Raw genomic sequence first — 15,803 nt, 5'->3', positions numbered from 1 at the left:
TTTTAAGCAAACTATTTGACATAATTGAATGTCATCATTTGCATACTAGATTATATTTCCCATGATTTTTTTATTGTATTCTCTGCTGCAACATTTTATTAACATCATGGCATACCAGAGCGTCTGTGTTTAACGGTTATCAACATTCGCAGACGATGAGCACCATCAGCTATTATTTAGATGCCAGTGATCCCCACTAGCTCCACGAACAGACACTGTAGTCTTAACATATTTAATGACTTTATTCATGCCGTACTCCACATTTTACAACAGGGAAGAGCTTTTAACCGACACGATGAATGTAACTTAGTTTGAAAATACATTGCATCATGCTGATAGATAACGCAGCCAAAACACATTATTTTAAAATAAATACTTCAGATCAATATTTACATGTTACATATTGCCACTTAAGATGTTATTTCTGGACAACATGTGCTATTGGTACATTAAGACTGAAACCATTGACATAATGTTAAGAGTAGTAAGACGTTTTTGTAGAACAGCTGTATATTAACTGACTATTTTAGGCATGTTCATGGTTATTGACACCTATTTGCAACAAACGACACTAAGCTGAAGCAGATTAAACACAATTCAATCAACCTCAAATGAGTTCACAGTTTGGAATTCAGGGAAAGCACATTTATCTTATTTTCTCCCAGTAAAACAATCATTAATATATGTACTGGTGATGCATGCTTTAATTGTATATCTGTTAACAATACTATGTATTTATATTTCAAATAATGGTTTTAATGATTGTATAGACAACTTTTGGCAAAAGAATTGCAAGCAAGATAACTTTTATCCGTTATCAAGGTTGACGAATTGACAACAAACTCAAAGTAGAGACTTAAGACCTTATGAAATGTCAAAACAGAATAAGAGACATGAAAATAGCCATGTTACATAAGCCGAGGGCGACCGCGCTCTGCTTTAGGAGCAGTACTTGTGAGATGAAGATCACTGATGACGGAACGTGAGTAAACATCAAAAGTATAACAAATTATATGGATTTCTCATTGTTTAGTTTTTCAAAATAAAAACATACAACTGGTAGCTGAAAACAATGTCGTCTTTGGAACGTGGTCATTAAGATGTAAAACCAAACATTGCATATGGCTACCTTAAAGTCAGGTAAAATTGGCAGTGTAGGTTAATGCAGTCGAGGTTTGCTTTAGTTTATGTACAACAACTCCTACACGCATGATCACCATGTGAGGAGATGGCTTCTCTCTATAGGGCATTTATTTTGTACATTTATACAAGCAGGCGCGCACGCACACACTAATGCGAATCACTCGCACAAACACAAATACACAGTGTTCAATACACCCAATTTCAGTAGGAATTAAAAAGTTGGATAAAAAGAAATATCTACATATAAATATGTTAATGTTCGGATGGGTTTCTCAGCTCCCTTCCTCATTATGTGACGCACATTAAGTTACAGACACTACAGTATAAAACATATGCACAAAACCAACCAAGGACATCGACTAAAAGGGAGTCTCCTGTAAGACTTTCTCGTTCAACGAGAGCACAACGTGAGGCAAAGTTCTACTTCCCAGAAGCTGCAGTCGGTCCTCTCAATCTTTCAAGCTGGTTCTTCATCCTGCTTGCGATCCGTCATCCTGGCACAGCGCGGACAAGTTGTGGAGTTGTCATAGTAACAATCTCTAAAAGAGACACAGCAACAAACGGCAACATTTTTGTAACAAAATAGTTTGTATTAAATGTTGTCTGTTCAGTAATGTGATGTTTTTCATTTAAGAAAAAAGGGACAGTGCGGTACATGAATTGGGACTATGTTGAGAGGGACAAACCTGCCTTTAGATGTCTTTGTTTGCAGGTTAAGGTGTGTCAACTGGTGATCTTAGACTGGATTATACTAAATGACTGCTTGTCTTTGGGATTAATAGTAGCTCCACCTAAAAGCCGTCCAAGAAACAATGACTCTGTTTGCCGTATTGTCTCAGTGTGAAGAGCGGGTGGGGACTAACCTGTGGAAGACAGCAGAGCAGTCGTGGCAGACCGAGGTGTGACTGTCAAACGGAAACAGTATGTCTCCTTCCTTACACAGCTCACACACAAATCCTTTGGCCTGACAACGCTACAACGCACAAACACACGCAATGGGAGAGAAGGGCAGGGTGTCAGGAAAGATACTGGCTCAGTACTTAAGCAAACAATACCATCAATGTGATGATGTTATATGCTTAAGTAGTACATGTCAATACATGCCAAACAGCAGATACCACAAGACTATGATGATAGGTGTGATACCTGCAGAGGAAACCAGCTTACTGGTAAAGAGAAGTCCTTAGTGTTGTTGTTAGTGCGGCATGAAAGAGCTCACCTCACAGTCTAGTTTGATGTGCTTTGCAAACGTTGTGTGGATCTCTGTGAGGGAACAGCTGAGTCTGCCGCTGGAGATGTCAATCAAATCCTGCAGGGAGTACATGTCGTCGTTCTCCACAAAGTGCTGTCGATCTTGAAGCTGCGGAACACAAACACAGAAAGGTGTTGGTCCGACGGAGGCCTTTATTAAAAATGTTTTTTACACCAGGAACCTTTTCCTAAAAACCTCAAACTCTCACCCTTTACCACCTGGTGGTACTGTTGTAAACGTTTACTTCTTGGGCACAAATCGTGCCATTAAAAATGACTCCGCCATGCAAACCAAAAAAATATGCTCACTTGTAGTAGTAGCCGAGCCTCCATTGCCTCCTTGCAGGTAATAAAATAGGGTTTCATCAACAGAATATCCTGTCGGAGTTTCTGTGAAGAAAAAAAACCCACGTGCACACATTGCTGTCAGTATCACTGAATGCACAGAGATGCAGAGGATTTCCAATCTCATTGCCTGTGCTGGTTTCAACATAATAGCATCTGACACAAAACATCGGGTTGTTAATGAACAACAATTACACTGCGGCTGTCGTTGTTAACTTTTAAGAAGTGGTTCTGGGCTAAAACTGACAATCATGCTGTTGAAGATAATAAGAGCTGTGGATTTGGTTTTTATGTACACTGAGATCTTTACTTTACACACTCCACACCATAAGAGCTGCTCACCCTGATCTCGACCAGTTCCTCCACAAAGTTGAATAGCAGCGGGTTGATTTCTTTGAGCTTCAGCACAGGCCGTGAGATCATCAGGGCCAGGTAGCGCATCGACGAGCGGCAAACCTGCAACAGAGAAACTCTCAGAACGAGGACCACGGATTTCCTTTCATCAATTCAGGAGGACTCCTCATTAGCAACAGAAGACACAGTGAGACGGTTTTCAAATGCTGTAGTACAACCTGTTAGATGCTGTGGTAATAAATGTCAGCGTGATTCAATAAACAGAAGAAGGGATTTCTTACATACAGCATGTAGTGCATTCTGTTGTTGAGTGTTACCTTGCGTGATTCAAACTCCCAGTTGTGGATGACGCGCGCTGGGACCATGGCGGTGTCGTTCCAGTGGCATGTGCTGCAGTAATATTGGCCTGTGTAGTCACACTGTCTGGCTTCAGTGGGCACGCCCCCTGCAAGAGAAATACGCCACAGAACACAGTCAAAATATGACACGTTAAGCAAGACGCACCTGTATGTATTACATACGCATTTCGGATTAAATATGCGGTATTAAATTACGTTGAAAATGATTGTTCTCGTTGTCCACTTGTGCATTTCTGTCACAATCATTTCTATTCAGCAGGCAGTGAATGGCTATGAAGTCACTTTTAATTACAACTGTGTGCAGATGCCTATCAAGCAAACAGAAGTTCAATCATCAGACGTATTACTTTTAGTTTCTCTGTTTCAATATTTCAACCTGCCAAACGTAAATCAACACTCTCGATTTGTACTTACGTAGTGAAATAGGAGTGCGACATTCTGCACATCTGTAATCTTGTCGGTCGAGTCCAATCTCAGGACAGATGCTGAGCTGGTACTCTGACTGGTGGCTGACCTTCGACCTGACACAGGGCTTGGTGATCAAGTTCATACACTTACTATGGCAACGATAATAGCAACCTGGAACAAGAGAGTCACATGGCACGCAATGGAATTACCACTATACACAATGGATTGGTTATGATGGGTGGTTAACCAATTAAAAAGAGATCTGCCTGAGTCCTCCATTACAAAAATATAAAAATGGAAATCTAGCAATATAAAATGAAACGAAAACTATATTTAACAAGAGGGGAGAAATGTATCAAAGTCTGACTTTTGCACTCTTAAAACATGTTGTATAATGTTGGGAGCAAAATACCTCCAGAGTGCTGAGAATGATGCATTGCATAGTGTGTCTCACCTGTGCAGGTATACCAAGTCTGGATCAGGCCCCAGATGATGGTGCTACACTTGTCACAGGTCTGTTTCACGCTCTTGCTCTTTTCCTTGGAAAAACGATGCTCCAGTAAGATTCTCAGATTAGGTTCATCCTCCTCGGGGTCCTTTTGAGGGAGAAAACAAAACTTGCATCAAGTTGGCAATGCTTCAAAAATGAAGTATTGAATAAATATTGCCGATTTTATGGACTGTATATGACGTACAGCACTTCCCTTCATATCATTCAAAATGGCCCAATACAAAAACTCATGTGGGTGCTAAGAAACAAGATAAGGTTTTAGATAATTCATTATCCTCTGCTAACACAAGTTTAATCCCAACCAAGTCAGAGAAATTGGTAATATACTAATGTCTGTGTTTTTCTGATTACTCCGACAAGCTACATTATCATGTTCATTCTTTAGTTCCAACCTTAAGTTCCTGTAATTTGAGACGAAGATGGATAAGTTTCACCACAGTGTCCTTTTGCCTCTCCGAGTGTTCCGGCAGCTCCAAAATCAGCTTTTTACACTCCTCTATGGCCATTTTCAGCTGTTCAATGTCGGAAGCCACAATTGAACCCTGAAATAGGCGAATGAGAGCAAAAGTTAATCAATAATCATTATAATGTTTTTTTTTCCTGAATAAAAGTACTCATCGTCTAACGATATCAAAGTCATTTGGATCGGAGGCGGACAGCCATCCTTTATTTACCATAGGCCTTGAGAAGTGGTCCTCAGCTAGACCAAGGTCCATGGTCCGGTCCGAGCTGTGGGTTCTGGTCCCTGAGAACAGCTCAGGCTTTGATTCTAAAGAAAAGGAAACGCGGCATAAAGCACTTTTCTTTCTGAACAGACACACTTTGGTGTTGTAAGTGCACTCGGTCATACATGCTAACCTCTAAAATGACTGTGGCTTCTCGTGGCGCTTCCTGCCCCCGGGCTCACCACTTAAGAACACCAGACAAAAGACGAAAGGGATGAATGTTCAAGTGAAGGAAAATCCCTGGTAATCATCTCATCGCTCGGGTTAATGTGTAACCGAGCGAGGTGACACGACCGACTCCCTCTGTGTCATTACAACTGCAGATAAACCAGATGAACTTTGAAGTGCGAATAACTTTTGGATCAAAATTGTTTGTGATCGGTCTCTGAGATGCGAGTCTTTCACATCAATTAAATCACAGAGCGAACATTCTTCTGCTGTCAGTAGCATGGCTGCCTGTGTGCGTTGGTCACTCCTAGTGCTGGCAAATGTGAAAGGACTTCTTTCTTGGTCTTATATTAGTCTCATGACCAACAACGGGCCCGATACTCATAAAGCATCTGAAAGGATTTCTTTTTGTTCTGACGTGCAATTATTCACAAATATTTGTCAGAGTTTATACTTCCATAACACTGTTAAGTGATGACAGTAGCATAACTCTGCAGACAAGTTTCTGTCAGAACAAATAATAATAATAATAATAGTATATGTTTTTGTTTGCTTCTCAATTAATTCCTGAGAAAGACATCTGGATCCTAACTTGCTCAATTCTGCATTATGAAAACAGGAGTTTATTAGTGATTGTAAAATAAATACTAAATTAGAGGCTTCATCTAGACATGAGTTTATAGAAATAAAACACAAAACAGCTGACACTGAATTAGGTGCGTGTATTTTTAAGGATGTTGTTAGTAGGAATGTGAAATGCATTTGGATATAACCAGTTTTACTTTCACACTCTATTGAGGTGAATAGAGGTGCAGCTCCTGTGTATCACCTACAGCCAGCCTGAGGAAAAGTTCAAAGCTTTAAACTAGCAACACATGGCCAAATTTCAATCCCTCTCCATTTTGTACTTAATTTGAAATGTAATTTTACTAAGTACATTGTGTTTATCTACGTATGACAGCAAAATCCAAAGCCAACTTTGCATGTCAGATCAAATCTATGCAAAGTTAACAATAAAAACACACGCTGATCACCATGTACCTACAAGATATCAACAGTGTATATACTCAATTTTGATTTTGATTTGAAATACTCCCAATGATACAAAGGAAACCAATTTGATTACGTATTCTAACAAACACTCCATCGTTTCGAAAAAGTGCAAACAAATTGCCGTTACCTGCATACACCTCCGAACAAAACATTTTGGTGAATTTGGCTTCTCCACGACAGACAGGCGAAGGACAATGAAGCGCAGCGTGTCAGACTTTTAATGCTTTTAATTCTCAGAATACAGGAAGTGGTACTAAAGCACTGCTTACGCTTGGTTTTCGTTTCCTCTGTCTCAGCTATGGTGTTTACAACGTCCTTTTCCATGAGCTGAGAATCACTCACAACTGTCCAGTGGGCTATTTCTTTAAGTGTCGGGATCCATTCTGAACCAGATGTAACAGTTTAACATCTGTAAACATCTGAGAAACAATTTGGCACGTGCCTAGTTTCTCTTGGGAGTCGCTGCCTCCACACTGCGATCCAAGCACACAATAGCATTTGACCCTGTTAGTAAGTGACATTTAGAGAAGCAGAAACCACGGTACAAGAAAACACCTCCCACTGCAGCACCACATCCTCACCAGAGGCTAAAGATGTGGAACATTTGATATTTTTTCAGGACAATTGCTCAAAAAGGTCCCAGATTAACTGGCCTCTTTTCAAAAGCTGCCAAACAAGACACCTTTTTCAGAGCAAAGCAGAACACTGAAACTAATTAAAGCAGTTTCTATATTCTGATGGGAGTCATGTCTCTTCCTCGGAATTTTTTTTTCTGGGATTTTGAAAAGGACTAAACCGCCGTTGTGCTGTGCTTTCGTCCTCCCGCAGTGAACGCAGTGTTGGACATATACGGTCTGGTTGCAGCCGGACTGATGTTGGTCTTCACCAGGTTTTTCTTTAAGAGCTCTTTGTGACCACTAGACCCAAGAAATAAACCCGTACGGTTTTGTTTAACTCGACACTGTCAGCCGAATAAACTTTGATTCATTTAATTCATGTCTTCACGGTTTCTATTTTTCCATTAGAGTAGCACTGAGCAGGACTAACATCCATAAAACGTAATGTTTAAACGTCTTGGTGCAATAGCATTAAATTGACGATAGCATTACATTTTAAAATTTGCCTGTAAAGTACGTTACCGCGCAGTGGTGGTGTCTTGCCTCCATGTAGACCATCTTCTTCCTCCCCACGATCAAAGGGGTTGAGGCGGGTTTGGCGGAAATTTGCAAGTCTCTCGTCATACTCCATTTCATCGTCTACATCTGAAGAAGAAAAGATGCATTACGGCCACACGGAGAGGTTCGTTACTACCAAAGCACAGGAAAGGTCTTTTAGTGACAGCGGCGAGCGTTTGTTATACGTTTGTGTACATTGTTAATCTACTCAGATCCCAAACGGGCCACTGATGAAAACACGTCTCTCAAGCGGGTTGTAATTTAGTCTCTTAAAACGTCGTCGATGTCTTCATCAAACTTTCCAACAGATTCTGGCAGTTCTTTCTTTAACTTGTAGTATGCTGCTTTTTCAAGATGTTTGGAAAGTGGTAATAATTATTTAACAAACTAAAATATCAGGACTAAAACATTGTTTACTTGCAATAAACAAGGAATGGAGGCCTGAAGGAATGAAGAGCTTTAGAAATAGATCAGATGTAGAAAAGTTAAGTTAAATGACAAAAAAGAAACTACCTCGCCTTCAACCTTTAACTTCCCAAAAGGATGCAGCATATTCAAATTAAAACCGCAATTCAGATTATTCGAATGTCTTTAGGATGGTAAACTGCACTACTGTCAGACGTGACAATAATAATTATCCAATAACGTTTCATTCACAACGTAAACATTTAACTAAGATATTTGTATCATCAGTCTGGTTTAACTTTCACTGGGTCAAAGCCTGAGAAAGATCCTCATCACCTCACCGACTGAACCCCGGTCTGTTGTTGTCACACTCCCCAAAACCTTCTTGTTCAGAGTATTAATGGTAAAGATGCGGGGTATTTAATATGAATAATCACACGCATGTTACCGATGTAAAAAAAGAAGGGCACGTCAACATTAACGCACAAGTATCAGCAGGCAGCTAACGTTAGCTCGCTAGCTTTGGCAGCCTAAAACAGCGCTCTTCTTGGCTGCTAATGCTGGCTCGGGCCGGTCAGAAGCTTACCACGTGATCGAGCATATTTACCGCTATCACTCGGTAGCTGTCAAATGTCCGTATGGTCGAGGGGTGCGGTACGGATGAGCAGTTCAACCACAGTTGTTTTGCTACCAGCGGCAGCACAAGACGTAAAGCGCCATGTCATCAATTGTAAAAGAAGAAGAAGAAAGTCCATTTCCGGTTAGAATTTTCAAAATAATTAATCGTGGGACAGCAAACCAATATTTAAGGTTACTTCCGACAATTATTGGACCGGAGTGTGTGACATCATAATGACGTTTGTCATTTAAATACAATTATAGTATTACAATATTTTTTTTTTAAATAATCCATAGCTTAAACATGTTCCATCCTAAAATTTAAATAACGCTCTTTTAACCTATAAGCTTGTTTGTCCCTCATGTTTGATGCTCCACTCCAGTCATATATCTACGCTGCTTCTTCAGTCTTTCTCTTTACAAAATGACTTTCCTACACTCTATCAGCACATGTTTGGTTTATTTGCAGTTTTATATCTCAAAATTATTTGGACAGTGTCTTTTTCAGGGCGAGTTTCTTCTTTTCTACATTTACTTACATCCCTTCTGAGACTGGCGTCAGCATTTTGTTATCATTTATGCCTTTATTGTCATTATTCCATTACGCTTGTCAAGATGCAATTATTCTATTACTGAAAAATAAGACATACAACATTTATATTTGATCTATTAAAGATCCTATACTGTATATATAATTTAGTGTTTGGCATGTTTGCAGGGACTTTACATTTCCTCATGGGCTTTCTAAATTATATTTTTGTATTTATTCTGCAACATTTAAACGGAATAAGTATAAATAACTAAACAACTTCAATTAAACTAATTTGTTAATATCAAATGAATAGATTTTTTATCCATATTAGGCTTCATGTGAAAACACCTGCATCAGCAGCAGACGCACTTCTGTTCGTAACTTAAATCATCGCAGCTCAAGGTGGAGATTCATCTTTGCAGTGTTTTGTTCAGCTATACAAAGGAACAAGTACTAACATAATATGGTAAAATCCACGAACAAACACTAAAGCCACAGAATAAGTCCACTGGCCCCGGTGATGTTTGCCCGATGGCTTAAAAGGAAATATCCGGCTGTACATAATAAATCATAACCAATCACATGCCGAGTGGTATGTCACAGCTGTTCCAGTTCAATTATCAAAACGCTCGAGTTCAGTGCCAACTGTTAACTGACCAAAAACCAAATTGGCACAGGCACTCAGACAATGTCGCATCTCTCCCTTGTTAATGGAGCAATCGCAGTACAGCAATCGCAGTACAATCTGTTGCGTCTGATGCAGAGGGACACATTTCTGGCTGTTTTGGTTACATTAAAGCATTTCAAGGGGATATATTGCAAATTTCCAGGTTCATACTTGGATTTTGGGTCTCTAGTTCACCACGTCTCCATGCTCATATGTAGAAAGAGAACACACAAGATCATTTTAACCCTCTGACTGAAAAAAAAAGTATCATCTTTTTACATCCAGCCCCATATGCAGTGTGGTCCGATTGGCCTTTGGGGAAAATATGTCACACCTCTGCTAAAGTCGCTCCATGTGGAGATACTCAGATGAGGTGGTACAGTATTTTCTAACGAGCCTGCATGTGACAGAGGAAGAGGGAATTAGCAACTCTCAGCAATAACTAATTCAATAAGCTGCATAAGGAACTCATTCTCGTGGGAATGCGTCAATGATGCGTCTTAATTATGGCATTCATTTTCAAACCATGAGCTCCACCCCCGAGTCAGCCATCCAGCTGAACTAATGCACAACTTACCAAGCTCTGTTTCTTCTGTTCCGTTACCTCTGTTACTACTGTTGGCATCCTCTGGGTTAAGCGGGCGTTTTAACCAGGTGTGTTTTACAGCTGAAGCATCAGGGTCAATCGAGAGCAGAGCACCAGAAGATACCAAAACAAGTTAGTCATTGTCCATGATGGTTAAGGTCACCGCTAACTGCCCTGCAGCAGAGAGGCAAATGACCGCAGGCGGTGACACGCGCTCTCACGCTCAGCCACAGCTTAACCAGGATGTTACAATCTGAGTGATTTGTTTTCGCAAACAGCCCATGTCCCTATTTACTGTTTACACAAGCTCTAAATAATAACTGTGGAACAACCCATGTGTCGTGATGCGATCGCACATGGGCCGGGAAAAGCGCTCCTGGAATTTGTAAAGTTCCAAATTCAACAGTCGCAGTAAACATGTTTCATTTCAGGGACTGGTGGAAAAAGTTGGCCGCCTGTGATCCGCAAAGTTCCTACTTTTAGCAACAGCTTAACATTTGATCATCAACACGTTTGATGGAGCAGATCAAGCTATACAGAGAGCAGGTTCATTGCATTTGGAATGCAAATTCTTAAATTCGAGATGCTATATCCTTCCTGCCGTTGTGTGATTAGGCCTCCGTATGTTACTGTGACGAATTGGACAATTACAACCCAGGAAATGTATTGATTTATGAGCCTTACAATCTTTAAAGAATAAAACATAACCATATGCAGTGAAAGGAGCTGCTGAAAGAATATTAATGGGCAAATGAAAATTATTCAAACCAATAAGGGATTACAAATAATTATGCATTACAAAGGTAAGCCAAAAGGCCTTACAAAACTCTAAAACGGCATCACAATCTTTAATTAGCAGACTACCCTCAGTCTGGTAGATTGAATGACATATGGATTTTTCTGTAACTTTGATTCAAATTTTGCTTCATGTTTTCTGTTAAACCTTTATTTATAGAATGATTCCAAACAATTAAGACTCTTCTTTGAGGACAGGGGGAGGATTTATATTTATTTCAGTTGGGAATCCCCTTCTCTCTCATGATGTTATTTATTGCACAGGAATTGAACATGATCATGAGTTTCAAAATGGAGTATTTAAAAAATGTCTCTGTTGTGTTATATATCAATGGCCCTTCTGTCTGCTATTAGCACAAGTTGTATTGGATATTTGTTCTTTATTAAGAAATGTAAGTGTCAGTGACATGTAAACATGTTAAAGTTCAAGGAGTGGAAGTAACTCCACATGGTGGTAGTGATCTCTGTTAGTATGTATAGGACCTATGAGAAGAAGATATTTGGCGTGAATGTTGCCATGTGCCAGTAGACAAAACACATCAAGGAAAATAGATTATAACACTATAATGAAATTTAATAACACCCAAACTGTTTCCTTCATTAATTGATTTACCACATATATTCTTTTTGGCCTCTTTATTTGAGACAAAGAGAGAGAGTGTAAACAACACCAAGGATTACATACAACACACATACTCCTTCTGTAAAATACCTGTACAACAAAGTTAATTTCAAGTTATGAGTTGCTTTTTTTTTTGTGTTGTTAAAACCGGAGAATTATAGAAGACAATTATAGAATATTAGAGAATGATAAAGCAGATACCAGAAGACCACGCTGTTCATTACCAATTCCCAGGCAAAGAAGAAAACCCTACAAACTCATTTATAATGTATAGCGTTGAACTAAAAGTAAAATCAATAATACTCAAAAAAATAGTTAATTGACTTGAAGAAAATGACGGCAACTTTCGTAGCGAACAGTGGGGACTGTGTACGTAACAAACAATATATATAACACATATCCATTTCACACATATGCATTTCACCCTTGGTTGCTGTCGTTTAACCAGTAAAGTTGAATTATTTCTTATCTTATCTATGACAGCTTGATCATGGGATCTGCAAGTCTTTTTCCATAATATGAGAACAACTCCCCTTGTACCCCAACAATTTAATGGGGAGCAACAATACACGTTTTGGCTCAAATACAGACATAAGGCTAAATTTCAGGATTTATCAAGATCACTTTGGGTCTAAAAGTCAAGTCCTATTTACAACGAATCCTTGGGATCAATAAATAATGTGATGTCATAGAATAATCAAGAAATAAAAAGTAGATAAAGAATAAGTGGAGATTCTTACATGCAAGAGCAATAGGTTGGATCTCACAGCACATTTCAGGGCAGTTCGATCTAAATCTCTTGGTAGCGTGTACCAAGTCCAGGCGGACTCATGGTTGTTTGATATGTTGCATTTTAGCATTTGTGGGTTTTAGATATAGAATTATTAATTGAATAAGCAGGCTCAAAGTGCCACTTGTTTGTCCCGAAAAGCTGAGGTCAGGCCTAAATCTTTCAGAAGTCCGCGTTGTAAGCAGATCTCAGAGAACCATTCAAAGTATTACTTTGATTTGGCTTCTCTCATAAACCTTCTTGTGCCCCGGGCCTCGAGTATCAAGCCAGGCAGGCCATGTGATTCCAACCATATTTCCTCCTTCAGTTATCCAGACATTTATTTTTGGTATGCAGAGTTATACCCACAACGCCGATAATTAGACTGCAACGAGAGTTTGATGTCATGTCATTGAAAGGACACTTTTCTCTTTAATATCTGCCCATTTCTCTTGCCGTGCTTGAGGAATGATCATAGCCAATGCATCACAAAATGAATCAGATTATATTACATCCAGCAATTAGAATATTGGAGTAAATGCATATCTTTTTAGGACGAAGTTGCCAGGATGGAATAGGGATGGATTTTGAAATAGTTGGGAAATGAAAGGCTTACAATTATGCAAGGGGAGGCATTGGTATCATCAAACACTAACATTTGCTATAAATTGCTTAACACCATAATATAATGCAAGCATTACACGCCAAATCTTGTTTCGTAAAGCGTCAAGTTTTGTTATAAGCACCCTCAGAAATTGATCTGCTATAAATACGAGCAGGCTCCATAGATGGAAATGTCTCTAAATTAATCTCTGTGCCCAACAAACTGCACACACCGCGGCAACGACGCTAACATGTCAACAGAGAAGGTTTTCAGTTTCCTTTCTAAACTAGTGCCAGCAGCATGAAAAATTAGTTGAAGCAAATAACACATTTCTGAAGAAATGAGGGCAGTTTATACCAGCGAATTCAAGTACATTTGGTGAGGGAAAGACTTGAATAACAAGAATAAAAGGCTTGCCAGCTTGTGCACTTTTTAAAAGACCAAGAATTTCAGTGTCCAGTGAATTGTGTGGAACCGTAAATCTTTACCATAGACGGATTGTGTGTAAATACACTTAACCTTAAAATCCACGACGTGATGCACACAAGTTATACAGTCCAATCCGCTCAGGTTCACGCTCTCATCAGTCACGGTTTATGTCTTAGAAGGCCTTTTGGAGACATTCCTGATGCACTGGTTCTCCCACACGCTGTCACATCCCGAAGCACCACGAGCACAGGATGAGCTCCCGCAGGGTTCTACGCAGCTCGTGGCTCCGGTACGCGTAGATGAGCGGGTCGATTAGCGAATTGCAGATGATGAGGATGAGGAAGAGATTGAAGTTTCGGAAGAAACAATTGCAGAAGGGGCTGGTGGGGCAGGTGAGGATGAGGATGAGATGGAGGAAGAACGGGCCCCAGCATACAATGAAGACCCCGAGCAGGATGGTGAGGGTCATGGCTCCCTTCATGCTCGTGGATTGGCGCCGGTTTTTATTGAAAGCTATAATGCGCCTGGAGTGCACGTGGGCCAGGAAGAACATGTGGAGGTACAGCACGGCGTTGAACACCAGGGTGGCGCAGAAGAACGTGACGAGGCACACGATGACAGCGATGTCGGTGTGGTACACGATGAAGAGGATGCTGGAGGTGATACTGGCCAACCACACCAGACCGATTATAATGACTGCGCGCTGCGTGGTCATGATGTTGTGGTAGCGCAGCGCGTAAAAGATGGTGATGTAGCGATCCGCAGCGATGGTGCAAAGGAAGGAGAGCGAGGACACCACGGAGCTGCAGATCATCACGTCGATGACGTTGTCCAGGTGGCGCAGCATGCCGGGGTGCACGTCCATCAGGCCGTGGTCGTTGAGGAGCATGAAGATGGTCTCCACCACGTTGCTCACACTCACCAGCATGTCAGACACAGCCAGGCAGCAGATGAAGTAGTACATGGGAGAGTGCAGGTTGCGGTTCTTGAGGATGGCAAGGACCACCAGGATGTTCTCCATCAGGCTGATGAGCCCCAGCGCCAGGAAGAGCTCCTGCGGGATGCGGATCTGCACGCAGCCGTTCCGCTCTCCAGCGGTGGAGTTCGTTTCGTTGTCCTCCATAAAGTAATCTTGCGGGCTGAGCTCCATGTGGTAGATGGAGGGGCCAAGACGGGACCTGTTGGTCAATTCCATGTCCGACCTCTGAATGATGACTTAACTTTTTTTTTTTTTTTACAGGCTGTCCTACTGGATTTATGTCAGTCAGCAAGTTTTCAAGTTGTTTTTGTGGCTGTTTCCAACATGAACCGGTAAACCACAGCCAGCTGGAAAGAAAAATCAAGCGAGTTGTTTAGTTATTTGTTCAACCTTGTCGTTGACCGTCAAATACCCGCAACGAGTTGTCACTTTCTATTTTGGCTATAATAACAATAATTAAATACTCCGTCAAATTCATTCCTGGCAGTTTGAGCGCTCGTCCGTGTGGAAAGTGCGTCTCCTCACGAGTCTTCTGGTTCTTGGATGGATGCAACTCTCCCAGCAAGCAGGTCCATCAATTTCCCCTCTGCGTCAAACCACGCGCCTCCCCTCGCCACTCGCCCCTCTGCCGCTGTTGACTCGGGCCGCTGCGCCGGGAATCGGAGACTGTTGGGCGCTTCTGAGGGGGATGCAGGATCCTGAGAGACCTGAGGCGACTCCTCCTCTTAAGCAAACGTCAGCCGGCGTCTCTGTAATGTCTGACACGCGCGCAGCTTTGGGGGGGGGGGTACATGGAGAAGAAAGCAGGGTGGGGACAAGCGATGTTCTGCTTGGTTTCTCATCGATATCTCTTCTTTTTTTTTTTTTAAATGGTCGTTTGAAAACGAAGGTTATTTAATTATTTAATTTACGGAAGTTATTTGATTTTTGACAGTAATGCTGGCGGTGATGGATTAGTCGGTGCGTCAACACCCCCCCACCCCCCCACCCCACACACACACACGGTTCACCTTTTAAAGTATGTTGTGTAACCAGAACTGTGGACATCATGAAAGGCAGCACGCGGCTTTTCAAAGGACGGCGACAAGACGCAGAAAAAACTGTTGTTTTCTCCATAAAACACCGGTGTAGATCTCGATTAGTATCCTGGCAGACAGCTGATTTACAACTCTGTATTGGTTTGCTGATAGTTTAATAACCATTAAGAGTTTCAACATTACATCACTATATCCCCGAGTGGAAGATCTTTCGCTGTTTATTTTGGACAAACAAACCATGCAATGATGTCACAGTGGACTCTAGGAA

General features: G+C 41.0%; 2 protein-coding genes across 8 annotated transcripts; both read right to left on the bottom strand.

Annotated features, from left to right (window-relative positions):
- Positions 1 to 227: 227 nt before the first annotated feature.
- Positions 228 to 8,740, bottom strand: def8 (differentially expressed in FDCP 8 homolog). Of its 7 annotated transcripts, none has more exons than XM_040199289.2 (13): positions 8,484 to 8,740; positions 7,457 to 7,579; positions 5,230 to 5,280; positions 5,046 to 5,140; positions 4,764 to 4,913; positions 4,315 to 4,456; positions 3,867 to 4,031; positions 3,411 to 3,538; positions 3,082 to 3,195; positions 2,704 to 2,784; positions 2,363 to 2,503; positions 2,007 to 2,116; positions 228 to 1,682 (listed from the first exon to the last, which is right to left on the bottom strand). In XM_040199289.2, exons 2-13 carry the CDS (start codon positions 7,563 to 7,565, stop codon positions 1,601 to 1,603), a joined length of 1,368 nt encoding a protein of 455 aa, XP_040055223.1. In that variant the 5' UTR covers positions 7,566 to 7,579; positions 8,484 to 8,740; the 3' UTR covers positions 228 to 1,600. The 7 variants fall into 7 exon arrangements, with proteins under 7 accessions (XP_040055223.1, XP_040055232.1, XP_040055242.1 ...); XM_040199298.2 differs by having other exon boundaries at positions 8,505 to 8,659; XM_040199308.2 differs by lacking the exon at positions 5,230 to 5,280.
- A 2,976-nt stretch (positions 8,741 to 11,716) lies between these two features.
- Positions 11,717 to 15,095, bottom strand: mc1r (melanocortin 1 receptor). Its single transcript, XM_040199339.2, has 2 exons — positions 14,963 to 15,095; positions 11,717 to 14,845 (listed from the first exon to the last, which is right to left on the bottom strand). Exon 2 carries the CDS (start codon positions 14,712 to 14,714, stop codon positions 13,743 to 13,745), a length of 972 nt encoding a protein of 323 aa, XP_040055273.2. The 5' UTR covers positions 14,715 to 14,845; positions 14,963 to 15,095; the 3' UTR covers positions 11,717 to 13,742.
- Between the last annotated feature and the right edge of the window lie 708 nt (positions 15,096 to 15,803).

Source organism: Gasterosteus aculeatus, chromosome 12 (assembly GCF_964276395.1).
Source record: "Gasterosteus aculeatus chromosome 12, fGasAcu3.hap1.1, whole genome shotgun sequence".
Lineage (NCBI taxonomy): Eukaryota > Metazoa > Chordata > Actinopteri > Perciformes > Gasterosteidae > Gasterosteus > Gasterosteus aculeatus.
This window is presented reverse-complemented; position numbering and strand designations above follow the sequence as displayed.

Bases quoted from the DNA above. Each gene is read 5' to 3' on its own strand.
- def8 (XM_040199289.2), bottom strand. From the start codon at position 7,565: ATGGAGTATGACGAGAGACTTGCAAATTTCCGCCAAACCCGCCTCAAC. The intron at 4,457-4,763 runs GTTGGAACTAAA...CTCCCTCAAAAG, and splicing joins TCAAATTACAGGAACTTAAG to GACCCCGAGGAGGATGAACC. The intron at 4,032-4,314 runs GTGAGACACACT...CTCTTGTTCCAG, and splicing joins GACTTGGTATACCTGCACAG to GTTGCTATTATCGTTGCCAT.
- mc1r (XM_040199339.2), bottom strand. From the start codon at position 14,714: ATGGAATTGACCAACAGGTCCCGTCTTGGCCCCTCCATCTACCACATG.